This window comes from Podarcis filfolensis (genome assembly GCF_964270895.1).
Source record: "Podarcis filfolensis genome assembly, chromosome: 12".
Lineage (NCBI taxonomy): Eukaryota > Metazoa > Chordata > Lepidosauria > Squamata > Lacertidae > Podarcis > Podarcis filfolensis.
The window spans coordinates 48,235,478-48,257,624 of NC_139614.1; the positions used below are offsets into that span (position 1 = coordinate 48,235,478).

At 41.6% G+C, this 22,147-nt stretch overlaps 1 protein-coding gene across 1 annotated transcript in view; it reads left to right on the forward strand.

Moving 5' to 3' along the window:
• RHEB (Ras homolog, mTORC1 binding) overlaps positions 1-22,147 on the forward strand; it is a 30,214-nt gene extending 8,067 nt beyond the window's left edge. Inside the window, exons 2-8 of the mRNA XM_083580073.1 lie at positions 9,827-9,898; positions 10,955-11,022; positions 13,729-13,811; positions 17,611-17,667; positions 17,777-17,824; positions 19,466-19,547; positions 21,653-22,147. Of these exons, the coding sequence (XP_083436199.1) occupies positions 9,827-9,898; positions 10,955-11,022; positions 13,729-13,811; positions 17,611-17,667; positions 17,777-17,824; positions 19,466-19,547; positions 21,653-21,745 (503 nt within the window). The 3' untranslated portion in view covers positions 21,746-22,147. The remainder of the gene's footprint in view (positions 1-9,826; positions 9,899-10,954; positions 11,023-13,728; positions 13,812-17,610; positions 17,668-17,776; positions 17,825-19,465; positions 19,548-21,652) is intronic.

Consider the following 22,147-nt stretch of genomic DNA (forward strand, 5'->3'; position numbering starts at 1 on the left):
ATGGGCAACACACTTCATTAAAGTGTTTGCAATATATTTATCATTATTTAATAGGCACAATTAAGATAAATTTATCAATTGTGTATTTAATTAGTAAACACATTTTAACACACAAACAGATGTATGTGCTTATGTTAATAACACATGACACAAAAAATATCTTTTTAAGGCTTTTATGTTATTTTTTCTTTAACGTTGCCAAGGGCTGCCAAAAAAGCCATCATAGGCCACATCCAGGCCACGGGTTGAACCACCCTGGTCTACCATATTGCTTACTTCCAACTGCAACTTCCCACTTCAGATTTCCAGCTATCTTTCAGTGCAGCCTCAAGAGTTTGTTTGCGGTTTTCTTGGCTGGGATAGTGAACTGTTGTGTTTACAGGTTCATCCATACATGAACTTAATGTGAATTTGAAGCAGCGTGTGCCTTTTTGTGTGTATGTGCTCTCAACATGACATTTCCCCCTATCCAATTGGCTGCCTGCAGTTTTTCGACAATAAACGCAGATTTGGGAAAAATCAGAAAAGGGGAATTAAATGCAGTATAAAACCACTTGTTACTCTGAATACACATAAGTGCATTTTGTGGGCGGTTCTGGCAACATTTCTGTCACCACACCCCCTACTTCCATTTTGCTTCCATCAGCTGATAGGGTATGTTCCCCCTTTTTAAAACCAAATCAGCTGTTTTTCACAGAAGAGATCTTGCAGAAAACAACTGTATTAAAAACAAAAAATAATCCCTTGCAGATTCAGGAGGCAGGGAAGGGGATGGTAAGCCTTTCATGAGAGTGACTTCAAACCATTACCTGATTTTGAGTACACACATTTAAATATTATTTAGATAATGCAGCCTGGATAGCTCATTTGGTTAGAGTGAGATGCTGATCATTCCAAGGTTGCAGGATCGATCACCATATGGGACAGCAGCATATTCCTGCATTGCAGGGGGTCCACTTCCATTTCTACATTTCTATGAATCTAAGATCAATTAACTTTTGTTCCAGCACATGGTCTGCATTTGGAGGCATGTACCAAAAGGTGGGGTGGGGACTATGTAGGGACAGCAATTGATTCCCTCCCCCACCAGTTGCCTCTTTAAACCTAGGCAAAAAATCATGAGGTATCTAAAATTCAGGTCATTAACTCTCAACAATAGAAGAATGTTTGAAATTAGAAGTCGGAGCAGCACGGAGATGGGAAATGAGAAAGAAATAGGGGTGCTGGGAAAATCTTGTTAACTCTACTTGTGATTCCCAATTTTTTTTGGTTTGGTGACCCACTGGTCCTAATTTACTTGGTATGATAGCCCACCAAATTATTGTCACGTGAATTTGGGACCTTAGGTCTTCTCTGCCACTAGTCATCAGAGAGTAGTTCCAAATTGTTAAAATGTAAGAATCAAACATTTCTGAAATTTGCTTATAAGTGTCAACGTTATAGTATAATATGCAGATGAAGTTATAACAGGCATTCATCATTCCAGTTAAGGATTACAAGCAATCATTGTTTTGGGTTTACACTTGCACAGGCTTCGCTGCTCTATAGGACATCAAGCACTTTTCCCAGACCAGAAGACCCCATTGAACTCTGCCTGTGAATGTTCAGTAAACCCTGCCTGCACCTTAGTAAACTGTTCTCTAAGACCATGAGGACTAGAAACTTCTTATAAAAAAGGACATTCTGAATTCTGATTTGTGGCCAGTATTCTAGACATTCCTCTCTTTGCCCATTTTACTGTACTGCCACTTCCCTTTGAGTTGCATGCAAGGAACATGAAAAATATAGCTCATGTTGGCAGACTGATGATAGAAGACCAGTGTACTTCCTTCTTAATCTTGTAGTGGATTTTAACTGACAGAAGGAGGTTTGCTGGAAGCAAAACTGTCTTAGGGTATAAATCTCGATGGAGATATGGATAATCTTGTTATGTTGTCCAGTGTGGTGGCTCTTCAAACTGAAGAGCAGTTATTTTGGAAACAAGAATAGAGAAGTTGGGGGGGGGTCATACTTCATAAGAAATTGTTTGGCCCGTGAGGGGGGGAAAGGGTTAAATTTAAAAGTAGGTTTAACATAATAGTCTTTCATGAGATTGTATGATAGCATTAAGACTAGAAGTGGCAAAAATAAAACTAAGCTTGAAGTATTCAGCGCTTATTTTCAATATTTCCATTTTATATGATGTGTAATGACTTAGCAGTGGACCCAGAGCTACCTTAAACCCCCAGTCCCTAGGCCTAATTAAGTCAGGCAGTATGAGGTCTGTGAGGCTGTTTTCTCAAAATCCACACCCATCTGCCCCATGTCACATATGGCATCAGGGGTGGGGCAGGTAAAGATATGGCTGAAAAACAGCAGTTGGGAGCGTATAAGGCAGGGGTGTCAAACTCAAATTCATCGGGGGCCGCATCAGCAGTTTGGTCACCCTCAAAGGGCCAGCTGTATCTGTAGGACTTACAGTACAGGAGAGAAGGGTTCAGGCAGCCGTTGGATCTGTCACATCACAGGATGGCATGCGCTCAATATAAAAACAAGTGGAGGTTTCCTGAATGCATGTAAAGTGGAGGTTTCCTGTGTAGAGCGGCCAGCGCCGCTAGAGGGCAGACGTTCTCTGGCTTGTAGGCTGCCGCGCATGCGCTGAAGAGGCGGCTTTCTTGTGTCAAAAAAAAAAAAGCGAGAATAAAAGGTGAAGGCTGGCGGCCGGCGGCGGTTACACGGGCCACATGACGAGGTCTGGCGGGCTGGATTCGGCCCGCGGGCCTTGTGTTTGACACCCGTGTTATAAGGTGTTCTCCTGATTGCTCCCTGGCAGTGAGTCCCACTGGGAGACAGGCTACAGTGGTGCCTCGCAAGACGAAAAGAATCCGTTCTGCGAGTCTCTTCGTCTTGCGGTTTTTTCGTCTTGTGAAGCAAGCCCATTAGCGGCTTAGCGGATCAGCTGATAAGCGGCTTAGCGGCTTGGGAAAAAGGGGGGGGAAGGGGAAAAAACCCGCAGGAACTCACAAGACATTTTCGTCTTGGGAAGCAAGCCCACAGGAAATTCGTTTTGCGAAGCACCTCCAAAACGGAAAACCCTTTCGTCTAGCGGGTTTTCCGTCTTGCGAGGCATTCGTCTTGCAGGGCACCACTGTATTTGCTTTTGGGAATTCCCTAGTGCACCCAATGAGGCTTGCTCTCTATACCAGTCAGCCAAATGGCAGTTATCATGAGCCTTTTGAAGGTACAATGTAAGTACCAGTCAGTTGATCAGCCCCTTTGAAGTTGTCACTGCCCACCATCATCATTTTATTATTTATATGCCGCCCATGTGACTGGGTTGCCCCAGCCAGTCTGGGCGGCTCCCAACAAAATCTTAAAATAAAACATCAACCATTAAAAACTTCCCTGTACAGGGTTGCCTTCAGATGTCTTCCAAAAGTCATATAGTTATTTATCTGTTTGACATCTGATGAGAGGGTGTTCCACAGGGCGGGTGCCACTATCGAGAAGTCCCTCAGAGCTGGACCTCAGTGTCTGGGCTGGATGATGGGAGTGGAGACGCTCCTTCAGGTATACAAAATCAAGACTGTTTAGAGCTTTAAAGGTCATCACCAACACTTTGAATTGTGCCTGGAAACGTACTGGAAGCCAATGCCGATCCTTTCAGAGTGGAGTTAGGTTGCGGTGGCCACTCCCAGTCACCAAGCGGGAGATAACCAGAGTATGTACCACTCTGGCAAGACAGTGCAGAGGCAGGTTGGGTCTCAGCTCTTGTACCAAGTGTTGCTGGACACAGATTTAATAATGTGAGGTAAGTGATAGGTGGGCAGCCCTGCCTACCTGCTGGAGTTGATCTGTGGAGGAGGTAAGGATTCGGCCCAATGACCAGATTGAGTCTCCCACCCTGGTCTTTGGCAAGCAGCAAAGTAGTGAACTTGCTTCTCTTGTCACAACTTCCTCTATTATCATACCATTGGAGGTGCCTGTCCCACCACTTTAAATCTGTTGAGCACAGTTGGGATAGCTCTGTGCTCTTTTTGGCTTCTGCAAATTTATTATTATTATTATTATTATTAATAATAGCTTAAGCTTCATTAACAAGAAAAGGGATGCTACAGAATGTTAGCATTTTAAAGGCGCTTAAGATTAATTTATGAAATTCAGTTCTGTGTACTTATTAATCCAAGAGTTATTTATGGAGAAGGGAGATAACGGGAAAAGGCAGTTCACTGAGAACCTAGACAATTATAGACCACTAAGCACAACATCAGAATAGTTAGCACTTTGAAGTAGATTTCAAAACAAACCTCTGAAGTTTAGAAATATCCCATCTGGAACTTCTATCAGTGCATGGGAATGCGAGAGAGCGCAGGAGAAGGACAGTGCCAGAATTTCCTCCCTCATGGCTACGCTGCTTGCTGCAAGCGGGAAGGATGGTCTTGAGGAAAAAGCAGAGCCATGTTAAATTTGGCCCTCAGGGAAGTGTGAAGAAGAAGAAGAAGAACACCCACAGGGCGCCTTCTCTCTCTCCCCCTCCTTGTCTGCCACAGCCACAATATACAGAAAAACACTTCAAATCAAGACAGTATTGAGTCTATCCAAAAAATTTCTTTTTAGAATTATGTTGTTTATACATCGTGCATATGCTATCCATACCTCTGAAAATGATCTAAGCGTGCTCTGTTGATGCTTTCTGTTGAATCCTACCTTGAAGCCTTAGTTTTTGTAACTTCAAAACTCTTTTCAAGTCCACCAGCAGCTGAATCAGAATAGAGACTTGAATACATGTTTTATAGGAAGGGGTGTAAGTACTTCTGCTTACAACTCCAAAAGATTAAGGACAAAAATATGGACTCTGTTGCTTCCTTCTTTCCACCAGTTTTTAACAAGAACAGTTTTTGGTGTGTTGTTGTTTTTCAAAAAAATATTAAAGATTTTCGTGGTTTACAAAAGTATGTGCATTGTCTCTTTTTCAGGTTGTGTTTTCTACATTTGTTGAAAAGACTTTAGTGTTGTATACAGTGTAAGGTTGGGGAAGAAAAGGGGGCAGAGAGGGGAATGGGGTGGTAAAACTTATATTCTTTTACTTAGTGTATGTGCAGGGTTTTGTGTCAGCATCACTTGGGAAGGTTCTCTTTCTATTCACTTGTTATATTTCCTTGACAGAGAGGTTGAAGGGGGGCGGGGCATGTTTGGTGGTTTTAGTTGGCTGCAGTGAGATTTGTTTGCTGGGGGAGGAGCGGGATTGTTGGGTGAAGCTAGCCATATTGATTAGTCTGCTGTCGGTGGGTTCTTGAACAACAACGGAAAAGTGTTGAAAATAACTTGTCCAGTTACTTTAACCCTCCTGGACTCCCCTAAATGCTATAAAGGGTGAGTCACTGACAGTGTTAGAAGCTGAGATATGAAAGCTAGGAGCGAAATGGCACCTTAAACCTAGGTTCTGGGCACAACAACGGAATGTCTAGGCACACTTTTTTTATAACAATACAGAGCTGGAAATGAATGAACTGCAGCTAAAATATTATGTTCATTTTTCACATGGTCTAGTCCTCCCCCTGCCCACCCCTCTAATATTCTTAAGTGGGTCTCTTCTCCAGTTTTCAGAGAGTAGCTGGAAGTGGAGAGGCAGAAAAATGTCCTCCTTTCCTTCCACTCTGCAGTTTTAATCTGAAATCTTAGGCACAGTACTGCACCCAGAGCTCAGAAACTGCTGACACTAATGAAATTCCCTTTCACAAAATGCGCCTAGAACAGTGGGAGTTTCGAACACTGGTTGCTGAATATGGATTTAAAGCAACTTTGAGAGTTGTTGAAGTTTTGATTCGAAGATGGCAGCCTAACATGAAGAAGACAAGCCACGCCAACAGTCTTGGTACAGGCAGACATTTTAGACTTGCACATAACAGTGTTCTTTCCCTCTTCCCACTCAAACTTGAAAGTAGTCAGGAGCTATTGTGCTTTATCCTGTCTGACTGCAATTTTGCAATATATTCCAGTGCCATTTGGCCAGCCCTGAACTATAGCCAAGCATGCTGCTTGCCTGCCCACACTTGGTTGGCAGGGAGCCCGGAAGCTTGAACGTTGCATAACTGGCATCTTCTTAAATGATGAACATTTTTTCATGTTAATTTAGTCTGCTTGCTGCTGAATAGGTAATTGAACTTGTGTTGTCACATATTATAATTCATTATTCCCATCTCTGCTCTAGTGGGGTTATTTTGGGGTTTTTTTAAAGGGCTTCACACTTTTTGCCAAAGTGATTGGCAGAATGTTTTGGTCTTGGATTTTTGCTGTCCCTATACCATCCATAGAATGCTGCCCCCGGCCTTGTGCTATCTGGATTTCTGCTGGTTTGCTTTCAAATGTTCCCTTACTATGTACTACAACACCTGTGAATGAAAAATTGGATTCAGTTCAAATGGGCGAAAGCAACATTTGAAAACATTTTATAATTAGACCAGCGGGAATTTTGCTGTGCCCATCAAATGGAATATTTCTGCCCAGCTGAAACGTGAAATCAGTTTACAGTACAAGGTTTTCTGTAGACATCTTGAAGTAATAGTCAGGACATAGGAATCTCCCTTATACTGAATCAGGTCTTTATAGCTCAGTGTTTTCTGTTTTGTCCACGGCTGTACAGGATTTCAGGGGTCTTTCCCAGGCGTGCCAGGAGATGCCAGGGATTGAACCTGGGACCTACTGCATGTAAGGCAGGTGTTTAACCCCACTGAGCTTGTGGCCCTTCTTTTGCAACAGTAACGCATATCTAGAATTACCAGACTGGTGGGAAAGCAAGCAAGTTCCCTCTTCCATGTGACAGCCCTTAAGATACTTGAAGATGGCTATCATATCTCCCCTCAGTCTCCTCTTTTCCAGGCTAAACATACCCAGCTCCTTCAAGCGCTCCTTGTAAGGCTTAGTTTCCAGACCCTTAATCAACTTGGTTGCCCTCCTCTGCACACATTCCAGCTTGTCAACATCCTTCTTAAATTGTGGTGCCCAGAATTGGACACAGAATTCCAGGTGTGGTCTGACCAAGGCAGAATAGAGTGGTACTATTACTTCCCTTGATCTCTGGACACTATACTTCTGTTGATATAGCCTAGAATAGTGTTAGCTTTTTTTGCTTCTGCATCACACTGTTGATTCAGGTTAAGCTTGTGATCCACCAAGACCCCTAGATCCTTTTCACATGTACTGCTAGTAAGCCAGGTGTCCCCCACCCTATATTTGTGCGTCTGGTTCTTCCTGCCATGTGAGAAGTTGTTGGTTTCATTTTTAATTCAGATGACCTGTTTACTAGCTATAAATGCTTACGAAATGCAACTACAATGTGGTGTGTAGTTTAAAAAAATACAAGCCTGGGCCCCAAAGTATCCACCATGCCTTGTGATCTTTGCTTTAGGATTATGTTGCCTGCCGTTGGCAAACACATCAGACAGGTGCTAGCCACTATTTCATGTAGACAGGGGTCACTGCAGTGCAGAAAAAGGCACAAGCTATATCTCAAAAAGAAAGTTTTTCCAAGGACCTGAAGGATGGCAGGCTTCTTAACATTTTGCTTAGCACTGGCTCCCCAGTGCTTCATGTCGCAGTATCTTAAAATCCATAATTAACAGTGCGGGGCACAGCATAAAGTAAAGCCTTTGGGATGTTGTGGGGAACCTTTATGGCCCATTGGGCCCAGATCTTTAACCCATAGTGATAGAGGGAGATGGGAACCAAGTGCATTCAATCCTGCTTTTGTCAGGTTTTTTTACTTGTGGTATCAGATGTGGGGCATAGTCTGGGGAAAATGGCCTCATGAGCCAAATAGGGCGACCTGGTGGGACAACTTTGTGCTGTGGGGCGGAGATTTCCTACCCCTACTTTCGGTGTGAAGTGACCTTCATTTGAATACGTGAGAGTTCAGACTTAACAGTATCTTTAACGGGAAGAAGCAGGCCTGAATTAGTTCTGTTCCAGGATCCAAGTATCATTGGGCACAGCCATCAGCTCATGAAGGAGGCTGTGTATGGGTAAAGCTCTTTAATCAACTCCAGACTTCTAATTCAATATATTTATTAAACATTGCAATACAATGGAGTAAGATATATCAGAAACTGCATAAAAGGAAAATAGTAATTTCCCAACTAATCCTTCCTCTAATGCAGTCTCTCCATCCCTCCTAATCCCTTTTCCTTTTCTTTTGCATCTTCTAGGAGGTTGTAAGCCTGAGGGCAGAGACTGGCTCATCACTGACATTTGTAAGCCACTCTGGAAGCCTTTTTTCAGCCGAAGAGTGGGATAAAAATGCATTAAATAAATAAATAGATTAGTTCAATGACTTATAAAAAACATTAGCATCCTTGTTCCATGCAGGCAGATTCACAGGATCTGCTGAAGTCAAAGTAAACAGTCAAGAGAGTTCCCTCAAGCAATGGAGACAGACATGCCCAGATCAGCCTATTAAGTATGTTGTGTGCCAGGAGGGGCACAGAGGTGGGTGTCCTGGCACAGAGGCTGATTCCCTCCCAGATGGGTATACGTGCAACCCTTCTCTGTGTGCCCCCTCCATGGGAGGTCTGGAGAGTGACAACACTAGAACAGGCCTTTTCATTGGTGGCTGGTGGAAGGATCTCCACTTGGAGGCATGTCTGGTAACATCTTTCCTTTTTTTTTTAAGGTGTTAGGCAAAGCATTTCATTTTTATCCAGGCTTTTGGTCCTTAGTTTGAAATGTTCCGCATATTTGTTGCCCCCTTGTTACAATCGGTTTGTTTTGGGTCACTTTTGTGAGGAACGTGACTAATAAATATAATAATAGTACTTTCCATTCATGGGAATGCAGGGAGGGAAATTGACACTTTCTACTGGGAAGGTTCGGGATGGGAGTGGGTTGGAAACATCCTTGTTTGCAATAACTATGTATGTCACAGGCTTTGCTCTCGTGGAAGATGTCAGGGTGGTGGGGTTTTTTGTGTTTTGTGTGTGGGTTTTTTTTTATGCAAACATAATATTCCTAAAGAGACAAGAGGATTGGAACATTGACTTTTGTCACAGTTAAGGGGGGGGATGCATGATCACCTTATGTGCAAATCATTCTGGTTTCACATGGAACAATGAGAGTATCGTATTTTAAGTTATTCTAATGGTAATAAGTGGTACGTGGAAATAAGATGGCTGCCTGGCACAGGCATATGTTCACCATATGAAACATCTTCTTTTTTAGATAGATTGACATCTTCAGAACTCAAGTGTTGAAAGTTTGAAAGAAGCTTGGAGTAATGCTTCAGTATTTAATAGGCCGTGGTTATATTTTCACCCCTATACATATTTCCCATAGCACTTGTGAAAACCTGCATTGGATATATGTGAGGGAGGGCTGTTAATTCTAATGCCTATTGATACTTTCGCTGCTTTACAGCAGAAGTGACAGCGTGACCAAATGGGATGGCAGTAACCTACTCTCTAGGGTGTGCAAAAGATGCTAACTTCCTTGGGTTTTAGGGTAATGGAAGTAGCTGCAAATAATGGGTGTGACTAACAAGCCAAGTCATAATGTGTAGATCCTAGCAGAGGAAAATCTGAAGAACAGTTTGTTGATATGGCATGATGCGCTACAGTTCAAAGGGAGAAAAAGTTATCATCAATCAATTTTCAATTCAATTACAACACAGATATGGTATAGGAGGAGGGAGTCAGACACTGTCTGTCTCTCACGCAGACTCACGCAGTGTAGTCAGGATCACCTAAACAGCTCTTTAAAACAAAATAAAACAAATTGCAAAACTTCTGTGTTTGGTGACAGAATGTCATTAACCGCATGTGCAGCACTGTTAGCTTTTGCCTTGTTTTCTTCACAGGGAAATCATCGTTGACGATTCAGTTTGTGGAAGGCCAGTTCGTTGATTCATATGATCCTACCATAGAGAACAGTAAGTAACTGAACTATTTCTCTGAACATGCAAGGAGAGCTGATTTGCCTTAATCCATTTCGCCCACACATGCACTTTTCCTCAAAAGAGCTTGAAGCAGTTTATGCTTCATTGATTTATTATTTAATCTGAAGTTGGATGTTTAACGGAGGCAGAACTTCATAAAGTGCAGTTTTCTATAGAGAAGCTAGGGTGTAAACCAGTCGGTCTTTTTAAGAAAGTCGGTTTAGAAATCACATATGCAGAGAAGGAATAGAAGCAACACTTCTCTGCAGCCTTTTGGGAAATGAGACCTATGAGCTTGAAATTATGTTGGATCTAAAGTTAATATAACTGCTAGCCTTTAAGGCTAGTCTTTCTAGTTCAGCTCTGCAGAAATATATGCAGTGCTTTTTTTCAGGATGTACTCAAGGATACGCAGTACTAGCACCTTGTTGTTGTTTGTTAAAAAGTTTGACATTCACTGTAACAACTTCATGGTGAGTAACAACACCTATTTTTCTAGAAAAAAAGCACTGAATAATGGGTATGAAATAAGTTTCACAGCCTTAACCTAAGACTGGAGTCAAAACAAATTTTTTTTTCCCTTCCAGTAGCACCTTAAAGACCAACTAAGTTAGTTCTTGGTATGAGCTTTCGTGTGCATGCACACTTCTTCAGATACCAAGAACTAACTTAGTTGGTCTTTAAGGTGCTACTGGAAGGAAAAAAATTTTTTTGTTTTGACTATGGCAGACCAACACGGCTACCTATCTGTAACTAAGACTGGAGGTCATGGAGTATTTCACTCAAACCATGATCTATAAGTCAGGGTTTGTTTTTGACTTGCAAATCATGATTTGTGTTTGGGTAAAACCAACCGCACCCTCTGGTTCAGACATAATGGTAAGCCATAGATTACATTCTTTTTAATCCATTAAGAATAGTTAACTGTGATGTGCAAATTTGGCCAATGAAATCCAGGTTATTTTATTCTGCTAAAGAGTAAAATGGCCAGTTTGAACTGAAGTGATAGACTTGTGAAGCACTGAACTGCCCTTTTTCTCATTTGTCCAGCATTCACAAAGCTGATTACAGTAAATGGGCAGGAATATCATCTTCAAGTAGTTGACACAGCTGGCCAAGTAAGTAATGTTTGTTTCCCTGATAGTATTTCCAGTGTTGATATCCTAAAATTGGTACGGAGCCTTAAAAGACTTAGGGGAGAAAGCTATGGCCCTTTTAATTATTTTCAAGTAGAAATTAGACGTGATTCATCCTATAGTGTCTGGTTACAGATTGTATGAAATCTTTGAAGAAGCAGATCATAAGTACCTTTTCATAACCAACTCAGTTACTCTTGCTTAAAGCACAGAAAGATCATAGTTGCAGTTAATCTAAAATTGTCATATGAATTTGCCATTTATAGAGGGAATTCAAGTGAAGGAGAGAAATATGTGGTTATTGATTTGGGTTTAATCTCAAGTGTGCTGATAAGACAGTAGATCATATTCTTTTTGCACAAAGTATTTCTCACAATCCTTCATGACATAAGTAGGGTTGCCATACATTCTCTTTTTCCAGGACATGTCCTCCTTTTCAGGGGTAAAATTTCTGTCCCGGCAGATTTTTTGAATTTGCCAAAATGTCTTGCTTCCTCTCTTTCTCCTTCTACATAAAAAGATGCTGTTTCGCTTTATTGCTTTTCCTGGGCTTTTTAATTAATTATTTTGTATGCCTTACCACCACTACCACCTCGTGCACGTCCCAAAGAGGGAGAGGTGTATGTATGTATGTATCACACACACCCACACACCCACACCCATTTTGCATGCACAAATTTGGCCACGTCCCTTCCCAGTGCCCTCTGATGTCAATCCAGCACATGCCCACCCACAGCATTCTCCAGTGCTCGCCTGCTCCCGCACCCCCTCCTCCCTGGCCTAGGTGCCGGCAAATGTGCCCTCTTTTTTGCTCTTCAAAATATGGCAACCCTAGACATAAGGCAAGTAGGAGGAAGGAAACTACGAAACCTCAAAAGAAGCAAAGCAGGAACTTCTCTTTCCCTGTAGGGAAAACTATTTTGTAGCCTTGAGCATTGGGCTTATTCCTGTGCATAAATAGGCTGCTGTGAGTTTTCAAAATGTAGCATATGTCTTTGTGCATGGGACCTGCTGAGAGTTGAACAAGAACATCTCCTTTTGCTCAAATATGATGCTATAGCACATTTGCAAAATGCCACTGCTTAACCGAAGGTACAATAATTTCTTGGTATCTTCCAGTCTGGCAGTATTTGACCTTGAGCAGGATTAGGCTCTTCCCCAACCATCGTCCCAACTATAGCCTCGGAAACCAAGGCCATCTAGATGTTTCTCTATTTTTAAAGCCACAGAAAAACTCATGGAAGCCATATCAAGTCACATCAAGGGGTAACAGAGCCTCAAATGGCTGCATATTTGGTTTCCAGGCTACCTTCCCTATCCAAAGCAAAATACTTCCCCTGCATAGACTTAAGCCTTCCAAAGGCTTAAGTCAGTTGTAGCATATTTATATTTTCAATGTGCAAAGTTCATCTCGGCATCCCATAAAATGAAGTAAAGATGAGCAGGAACATAGAATAATAGAATTGTATAGTTGGAAAGAGCCCCAAGGGTCATCTAGTCCAACCCCACTGGAATGCAGGAATCCTGCCCACAGCCACCCCAAACCACCAACCTTCTGGTTAACAGCAAGATGCACTGACCCATTGTGCCACTGGGGGCTCATGTATTAATGGTGAAATGCACCCAACACTAAATGCATGAAATGACAAAACCACAACATACTCATCACAGTAATAAAACTACATAAGTTGTTTATTTTATCAATTTCATCATTTTAACTTAATCAAGTTCATGGGAGGAAAATTCCCATTTCCCCTCTTCCCTAGCAGCCCCTCTGGACCTCATCTCACACTGTCCAGGAGAAATTCCTGACCCTTCAGGCAGACACTTGTGGGAACATAGGTGGTTTAAGGAGGGAGAAGTGAATGGGAAACTTTCCCTCGGTGAACATCCTAAAGTCACAGGAAAGATGAGGGAAATTGTGTTTACTTTTGTGTACTTAGAATTGTATTTTAATTAGTAAAATAAAAATCTTTAAACAGAACCTTGTTTTGAATTTGTCTGCTTGCATTGTCATTAAGAAAGTTCCTTCTTCCAAGCAAGTCAAAGTTACCTTAAATTCTGAAGGAGCAATGAGACATCCTAGTATTCACATCTGTGGAAGCTAAAATGGAATTTGATCAGTGCTTTGTTGATAACCTACTATTTGCAGTACTTCATAGTCGAAAGATCATTTGGCATCTTAAACAGTATTGAGCAAGAGAATTGAGCATGTTCTAAGTTATTTAAGTAGATGTCCAATTTCCGAACAGATATAATACTGATAGGTTTAAATGCCAAAATTGTCTGTCTTGACACAGTGTGTCAAAGTTGATGGACAGCTTCCCATAGGACTGTTTAGTAATTGTAAGTTACCAGTTCTCACATTCAGTGCCGTTCTTGTAAATGCATAGCGAGTGCGTGAGTGCATCATGCCCGTGAAATGTCAGCTTTCCTGTTTGGTGCCTTCCATTTTCAGTGGTGGCACTGCTCCTGTAGACCTTTGTAGAGGAATTGTAATCCTTCAGCTATGCAAAGAATTCACTAGAATGCAAGACAGCAGTGAAAGGAAGTCAGTACATGTACGTCCATGCACAGCATTTTAACAATGCAAGGATTAAATGCGCTTAATCCCAACTCAGTTCTTCAAGCTTACTAATGAGCTTGTGTGGCAGCAAAACATTAACGTGCAGCTTTATCTTCCAACAGGATGAATACTCAATATTTCCTCAGACGTACTCCATAGACATTAATGGATACATTCTTGTTTACTCAGTCACCTCAATAAAAAGGTAAGTCATGCCTCTAGTTCCTGCTATCAAGGCAGTTTCTTAATTTTGAGCTGTTTCAGACTTTAGTCTGCTGCTTTAGTCTCCCTACTTCGATTGAAAATGTGGTGCAGACACATCCGAAAAATATTTTGCAGGACATGGGTTGAGTGCCATAAAAACATACTGAGTTTTTATTTATTAACTTTCAAAGTAGTATTGCCTCTCACTGACATTCTGGGAGCCATAAAGTGCAAGCTAAATTGAGAAGTACTATAAAAGGGCAGCATCCATTTGCTCCATGAAACAAAATTGTAAGACCTAGAAGAAAAAACAGAATAGTATTTCAGGCAGTTGTGGTCCTTTCCTCTGCCTTTGTCATCAAGCCAGCTAACAAGTGACACATTCCACTGATGCTCTTTCATAAACAGTAGGTTTTGTGCTCAGAAATATACATTGACTATTGAATATGTATAAAAATTCCTCAAAAATCTATATTGCCATATAATACAGTTTTATTTTACTTACTTTCTTAGACAATTAATTTTGTTCTCAAGTGCGCAACAATGGTACCTGCCAGTATTGTTTTGCTGCCTTCTCTGCAAATGCACACTAGTATGCTTGGTGTATAGGTATCCAAAATTGTGGTAACCAAGCTGCAACCTACTAATGTGCATGTGTCAAGCATTCTGGTATCGTAGGAACAGATCCATTGAAATTGATGGGCAAAACTAACTTGGGTCGATAGATTTCAATGGGTGAACCCTGAGTAGAACTTTGTGTTCATCTCTTGAAATGAATATTGCAAAGCCTTAGAACTGAACTTGCACACAACTCAGTGGGTATCAAAAGTGAGGTCTGTGAATTTGTCCCTAGGCTGAATCTTCCACTCATTTGATATTAGCCCTTCTGCCTTCCTGAAAGAGAAACCTTGGCACCATTTCAAGGCCATTAGTGCTTGATAACCTAAAGCCTATTGCTGTGGGTAAAGGATTGCTAATGGGATATAGAGTCTTTCACATTGAGTTCGCTCACTTACGATGTTGCTTTGTGGCATTACCAACCTTCAGCTGCCTGGTAGCCTATGAAAAATGAGAGTGCAACCTTGATCCATTTGCAGTATGCTCTGAGGACTCAGACAGATCTCCTTATTGGGACAGTGTGTATGGACACTCTGTACAGGATAGCAGAAGGCAAGAGTTTATTGGACTTTGTAACCTTGGCTCTTGAAGTCAGTATTGAGGCATTCTTTTGCTTTGGAAATTTCCATTCTTTGAGCTCCGCTTTCTGTGATGGGCTCAATTATCACTTTCTCATATGTGTGTGTTCTTGGCCGCAGGGTGGATAGCAATTCGTTTGCTTTTCTTTCTTTTAATAGAGAATTTTAAAATAGGCTTCTTGTTAAGCCTGTTTGCAGTCTTAATAAAAATGTTGATGTTTTAATTTAAGTTTCCAAATTAATAATTCTGCAAACCTTGTGGTACTGTCCTCTCACACAGACATAAGTGTAGGTGATTTCTAACTTCCTTTTGAGAGCAGCAGACTGAAGAAAATATTGTTAGGAGACAACAGCTGTTGGGGACTCGCCATAATGAATAGGAGGAGGGTCATGGTGACCACATGCTATGCCAAGCCATGTGGTTAGTTTTAACCGTAACACTTCACCTCCTCCCTTAGTTCAGCTGCTAAAGAAGTCCCAGGTCAGCTGGCTTGGAGTTGCCTCTGAACAAAGTCCTTGTGGTGTACTTCTCTCCAAGCAAACCGCAATGCGAAGCCTGACTTCCCAGTCATGGTTTGTCTAGAGGAAAGCAAACCACAAGTGCTGATACAGACACAATGCAAAGACAGCCACTCTGTGGTTTGTTTCCCTGCTCAGTTAAGGGAGAAGCGAAGTGAGATCTGTGTGCACAAGCACACACATGTTTTACTTAAAATGAGCCCCACAGCTTGCTTTAGTGTCACTTGTGCCTGTGGCCTCTGTGAACTTCATACCCATTATGGCGAGCCTCCAAGGGCATGGTCATATGTCTCAGCATTGTTGTGATCTCTTGCCCTTTAAGAATATTTTATTCACCGATCTGCTGTTCTACACCTTAAGCTATCAGACATAAATTGGACTTGTGTTCTGCTCCCACATGATAGGGCCATAAGCCACACATGAGGGAAGAGCACTTGGGTCTTGAGCTGCTCTCTAACTTGCCCATTACCCAGTTGCCAGCGCATTACTATGCACTGCATTACAGGAGCCTCAAGTAGATTGGGAAGGCACTGTGTTGCATCCGTATTCTGTACATGGTATTTGCTAACCTTCACTTCCAGCTGTGGCCCCACTGTGCTATACTGAAAGTTCTTCCAGAGAACAACCCCCCCCAAAAAAAACCACTTCAGGAGTGGCTGGAATGGGGCATGAGGGCTATAGTCAGTAGAGAGGCCTAAAAATGTGAGCCCACTTACAGCCCTCTCGATCCTACCTTGTTTTCCTGGAGTTAACCGTATTATCACACACAAAGAATAAACACTGGGACAACTTCTGCATTTACTTCTCTTGTAAAGTCCTGATAACTGTCAATACTGGAGAGTATGCTTAAGCTGTACCTCTGCAGTAATTTTGCTTCTGTTTTTGAGGAACATGAGACTTGCAAATATATTTCCACTCTAATGTCTCACATGTCTCCGACGTGATCTCTTATTTCTGTCTTATGTGTAAAGTTGTTTCATGGGGGTGAACGAGGCCAAGCCTTGGCAGGTGTTGGTACTGGTGAGCTCTGCAAATCCTAAACACCTTGCAGTGCAAGCCGTAGGAAGGGAACGTGAGTGGTTGTATGTCTCAGTCTACACTGAAATGTGATGCAAACACCAGCAAGTTCAGGCTGTGCCTGAAGCACCACACAGACCAGCTGGGTAGAGAAGGTGAAAGCCGTGGGGTAGTTGGTTGAAGTTGCTGGAGTTTCCTCCCCCCAGTGTTAGATGCAGATAGCAGGCAAGGGCTTGGGGAATTAGTGATGTAAATATTGCAGTCCGTACATAAAACGTAGGGTGATATGAGCTTGGCCTGCTGGTGGGAGGTGAAAGGAGCAGGGTGAATGCAGAACCTTGTGCATCTCCCTTTTCAGTCAGCAAATTGTTTTTAGATTGTACTGTGCTGTGTTGGAGTTCTGCCATTGGTGTTTTATGGATTGTCTTCCATTTACATGAGCAATCAAACTGTCACAATGACAGTTCTGGCTTTCTCCAATTCTGTTTACTTTTCTGTGCCAAAATGAAGTCCTGACCTCATTGACCCCCGTTGTCCTTCATGGTCAAGGTCACACTGTGGTGGAAACTTGTGCATGCACTCCCACTGCAGTTGTGCAATTCTCCCTTCCTTTCAGTGAGGCTTGTGCAACCAGCCTACACAGAACATAAACTGCTTTGGAAGTGACCTGGTATATAACAGTATCAGGTTCGTGTTATGTTTTGGAAACAGCCTCTTTAACCCTGAGTTTGTAACTTAAAATAATTATGGTGTTTGATGCTGAACTTTATCACCTTTTACTGTTTAAAAGAAATCAAATTCATACACAGCTCAAGTAATGTCTCGCTTGCCATGTATAAGCCAGGGTGCAGGTTTTAATTTCTCATTTTTTAATTGTGCAAACATGATGAGATACCATTGGCATTGGGGCTTCACTTAGGTTTTCCAGACAAATAGAATTCCCAGTAGTTAAATGAAGTAGTGTTTGCTTGTGGCTTTGATCTTTGTAGAATTATTTGTGGGCGGGATAGAAATGCCAGAGGGTGCAACGTTGGAGGGCGTGTATGATGTCATCCTTTTATTTTTCAGTTTTGAAGTGATTAAAGTTATCCATGGCAAGTTATTGGATATGGTGGGAAAAGTCCAGTAAGTAGTAACACTCTCATTTCATTCCATGTTTCATTTTGCTGTCGTATTACTCTGCAGACATCAGCTTCTGCTCTGAAAGTGATTTGTGTTGTTTTTAATCCCATAGGATCCCCATTATGTTGGTTGGAAATAAAAAGGACCTGCACATGGAACGGTATGGAATATTTCTCTTGAGATGAGTTAAGGCGACCCTGCTAAGATTAAAATGTTGTGGTGCATTGTATCCAGTCATACTCTGAGTAGGCCCGTTGAAATTAATAGACGTTACTGGCTTTGATTCATTACTTATTCATTTCAGTGGGTCTAACTTCTGTAGAACCAAGAAGAATATGCTTCTCTGAGCATAACAGTCTGCAGATAGCTGTAGCAGTCCTATGCCTTGAAATGTGCTTGTAATTTACTACCTTTCCTTCTGATACATCACCTCAGATACCACAGCTTGCCTCATTCCAATTCCTATTCCTGGCTTTTATTTGATAAATTCAACTAAGGTTGGAATGTTGGTCAGTTGATGACCTACTTATCTGCAGAAGCGTTATGTAGGAAGCCAAGAATGAACTATATTTGTCACATTTGTGCCCTGCTGTTCCTCCAAAGAGCTCAGGTCATCCTACTTGGGTTGGTACTTGAGTATTGCTTTCAGGTTTTAGAGTTGCAATTATTTTTAAAATGTAGCATTTTGGCCAGGTCAGGTTCAGGTAAAGTTGCCTGAGGGTAACCTGTTGCCCGGATATTTGTCCGCCGATCCTCTGGTGGATCTTACTACTGTCAGGGCAAAGTTGATTTTTAATTTCACTACTGTCAAATTCCCATAGAATTCCCATAATCTTTACCAGTCCCCTTTTTCTGATTGGTAAAAATTCACCTGCCATCATAATCACTTACACATTTATGGTGACTCAGAAACTCAGAATTGTGGTAATATGGTTATACTCCTTCAAGCAGCTCGTGGCTCAGCTGTGGAACTCACTGCCTGAGGAGGCAGTGATGACCACAAGCCTGGATGGCTTTAAAGAGAACTGGACAAACTAGTGAAGGCTATGGTGATAACAGTGGCTGTGCTCTGCCAATCACAGTTGGAGGCCCTATGCTTCTGAATACCACTTGCTGGAACCAGCAGAGGGGGAGAGTGTTCTTGCGCCCGAATCCTGCTTGCTGCCTTCCCATGGGTGCCTGGCTGGCCACTGTGGGAGCAGGATGCTGGGCTACGTATGCCCTAGACCTGATCCAGTAGGCTCTTCTACGTTCTTAATAGACAGAATAATTATATTGCTGCCACTACTAAAATTTTACTCTTAGAAAAATTTTGGTCCAAATAATACCCTATTACCTAGATGATCACCCATGGGACGTTGCTTAGCCTGTAAATGTGCACGGCCTTAACTTAGTTGTTTTTCAAAGTTGCTGTACCCAAAATAATACACAATGTAGTGCTTGTGAAGTTGCTGTTAGAGATGGTGCCTGTGTTGTTGATTCCAAACCTGTGTGATCAGCAGGGCTTTAATGTTATTGTGTGATCTGATTAAGCTTTGGCTTTCATTATGTACTTCCAACAATACACTCAGCTCCCCTTCCTTCGAAACTAGGTGTCACCTGCTTCTTGCTCTAATTGAAAATTGATGTGAAACCTTCTCCATGAAACACTGATAATCCGAACTGTAAACATATCATATCTGGATCTATTAGATGAGTTCTCCTAAATCTTACATATAATACAGTACGACGAGCAGTCAGATGGTCAGAACTTTAATTTAGAGGGCTCTCACTATAAATAACTTTACTTTCCTTTTTTCAGGGTGATCAGCTATGAAGAAGGGAAAGCTTTAGCAGAATCCTGGAATGCAGCTTTCTTGGAATCTTCTGCTAAAGAAAACCAGGTAGCCAATTTGCTTCTAAAGGGTTGAAGTTGAAATGGGAATTGCTGCTTAATTATGAATGTGTTTCCAGGGAAATGGGAGAAGAGCTGCCCAAGTCAGCCTTTTACAGCTTGCTGATGACCATTTGCATAGTGGCAAAGTCATCACTTGGGCGTTTGCATCCCATTGACTGTTCCTGATCTGGAGATTACTGTGATATGTCACCATATGATGAAATCTTCAGGCAACAAGACTGTCATGTAAATATTACAGTCATCAGAAGATTAATGCGGTCACATCAATGCAGCCACTTAAAACTACAAACAAACAAGATTAGTTATGGGCGATGCAAACCGGGAACCTTGTTAAAACATGTATTTTCCATAGACTTCGTTGCATGACTGCATCAATTTATCCTTAAGCTGCAGAGGTGGGGTGAACTCTTGCTTTGCCACCACAGATGAAGAGCTCCCTAATTTTGTAAGATGAAAGGATCCGCTAAAAAGAGCACTGGCAGTTTTAGACTTGAGCTTGAGTTAAAGCAGCATATCATATATTCCTTGTTAAAATGGGAGCTGAATTACTGTTTCAGAATATCGGGGAGGGTATCTGAATGTTTCAATAAAATTGCATTCCTGTCTACCTTCAGGAGCAAAGAAACAGCATGTAGAGGTGAAACTTCTGTAGAGCAAGCTATTTGGGATTCTGCAAAAAATCTAATTGCAGAGGAAATATATTAGGTTAATTGACCACTTGTGGACAATTTGTGTCTGGGAAACATTATACTGACAAATACCCTTTTCATTTGATTTTGGATTTTAAGTGTCACATGAGATACAGTACATATCTGGCATTATATGAGGCAATGTTCAATTAACTGTCATATTGCACTTTTAAGATGCTTAAGGGACTGCTTGACTCCACTGGAGCAAATTTGGAAGCAAGCCCAGTTCAGAATTGTACCTCGTTGGCAAATGATTCTTGATGAACAGAAAAAAACAGAAAGACGAGCATTGGATTCTCCAAGTGTGCCAACTCAAAAATGCCGAGATAGTTTCACACAAATGATTTGCAGCATTCTCATTACCAAAACATCTACTTCTTCATTCTTTACTATATTTTCCCTGCAACTATTACTTCTGCAGGCAAAAATTCTTAACAAGTTTCAGTACAAGAGGAAAAGAGCTTTTAACACGAAAAAATGAAACATCAATAGCAACTAGGTGATAAGAGAATATATATATATTTTTAATAAAGATACTGAAGGGCAACATTTTGGTTCAGGGGACAGTTCTTCCTATTCAGTCCTTATATATTTGGGTGCCTTTCTGTGCTACCTTCTAGCTCAGAATAATGGAAGTACCTTCTGAAAAGCATCTATTTCTCCAAACCAAAATGCGGCTCCTGGGGCTTAATTGAGTCAACTGCCTCTTAGCATCTGTTGACATTGCCCTCTAGTTTCTCAGAAACATTTCCCTGGCCTTCATAGCTTCCAGCTCTGTAACTCACTTCGCATAACTATTGGGTTATGAATTCAGGCTCAGGTCCCTGAAATAGCCTCGTAGCCTTCTGAGATGAGACTGCTAATCTTTCCGCTCCCAATGCTCAGGGCAGGTAACAATACTTACAGTGCAAAACAAGTAGGTATGAAACCAAATTACTATTATATTTCACTGGTCTCATGCCAGGCCTAACAAAGAGGTCTTCGTTACACCTTGGAAAGCCACCCGATTCACATTTTGGCTTGAAACTTCAGCAGCATGGTGGTCTGCGGTGATCTTCGCACACATTGTGCAAGGTACACAAGGCCCATTCTGAGCGATTTTGGCTCAAGAGGCACTTCACATGTTGAGCATCACTTGCATATTACAAGAATAAGGAAGGCTTGCAGGTCAGAGTTCAGCAATGAGAGTTGGGTGAGGAAATTAGGCGGTCCTGATTTTTTGCGTTGCTTTTATTGCATCGTGTCACGTGCATATCCATCTCAGGCATGCTAGCAATGCTGAGCTACAGCATGTCGTCACCTTTCCTCTTCTCATCCTTGTTCGCTATTCTAAAACAGTCACAGTGGCTGCTGTGCTTTCTAGTGCTTCAGACTCTTAATAGCCCCTCTGCCTTCTTTCCAGACTGCTGTGGACGTCTTCAGAAGGATAATTTTGGAGGCAGAGAAAATTGACGGGGCATCTTCACAAGGGAAGTCTTCATGCTCGGTGATGTGATTGCCCACCGAAGGCTAAACACTGGGAATATGTTCTACCTTAAGAAGCAAACTGCCTGTTCCCCCTCACAGCGAAACTACGCTTTTTCTTCTTCTGTTAACCTGAACAATATAAAGTCAGTTGGAGACTTTTCCTTCAGATTATGTTAAACTCTGACTCCTGTGCAAAAAAAAAAAAAGGCTTCACTTCCATTTTCAAATTTTAAGCAATCATATTTTCAATTTATATATTGTATTTCTTAATATTATGACCAAGAATTTTACTGGCATTAATTTTTCAATGTAGTTGGGTTAGAATAATCATCCAGATGATGCATATTGTTACACTACTATTAACTAGGCTTAAATATCGGTGTTTCTTTGTGTTAAATGTATACTTGTAAATAAAATAGCTGCAAACCTT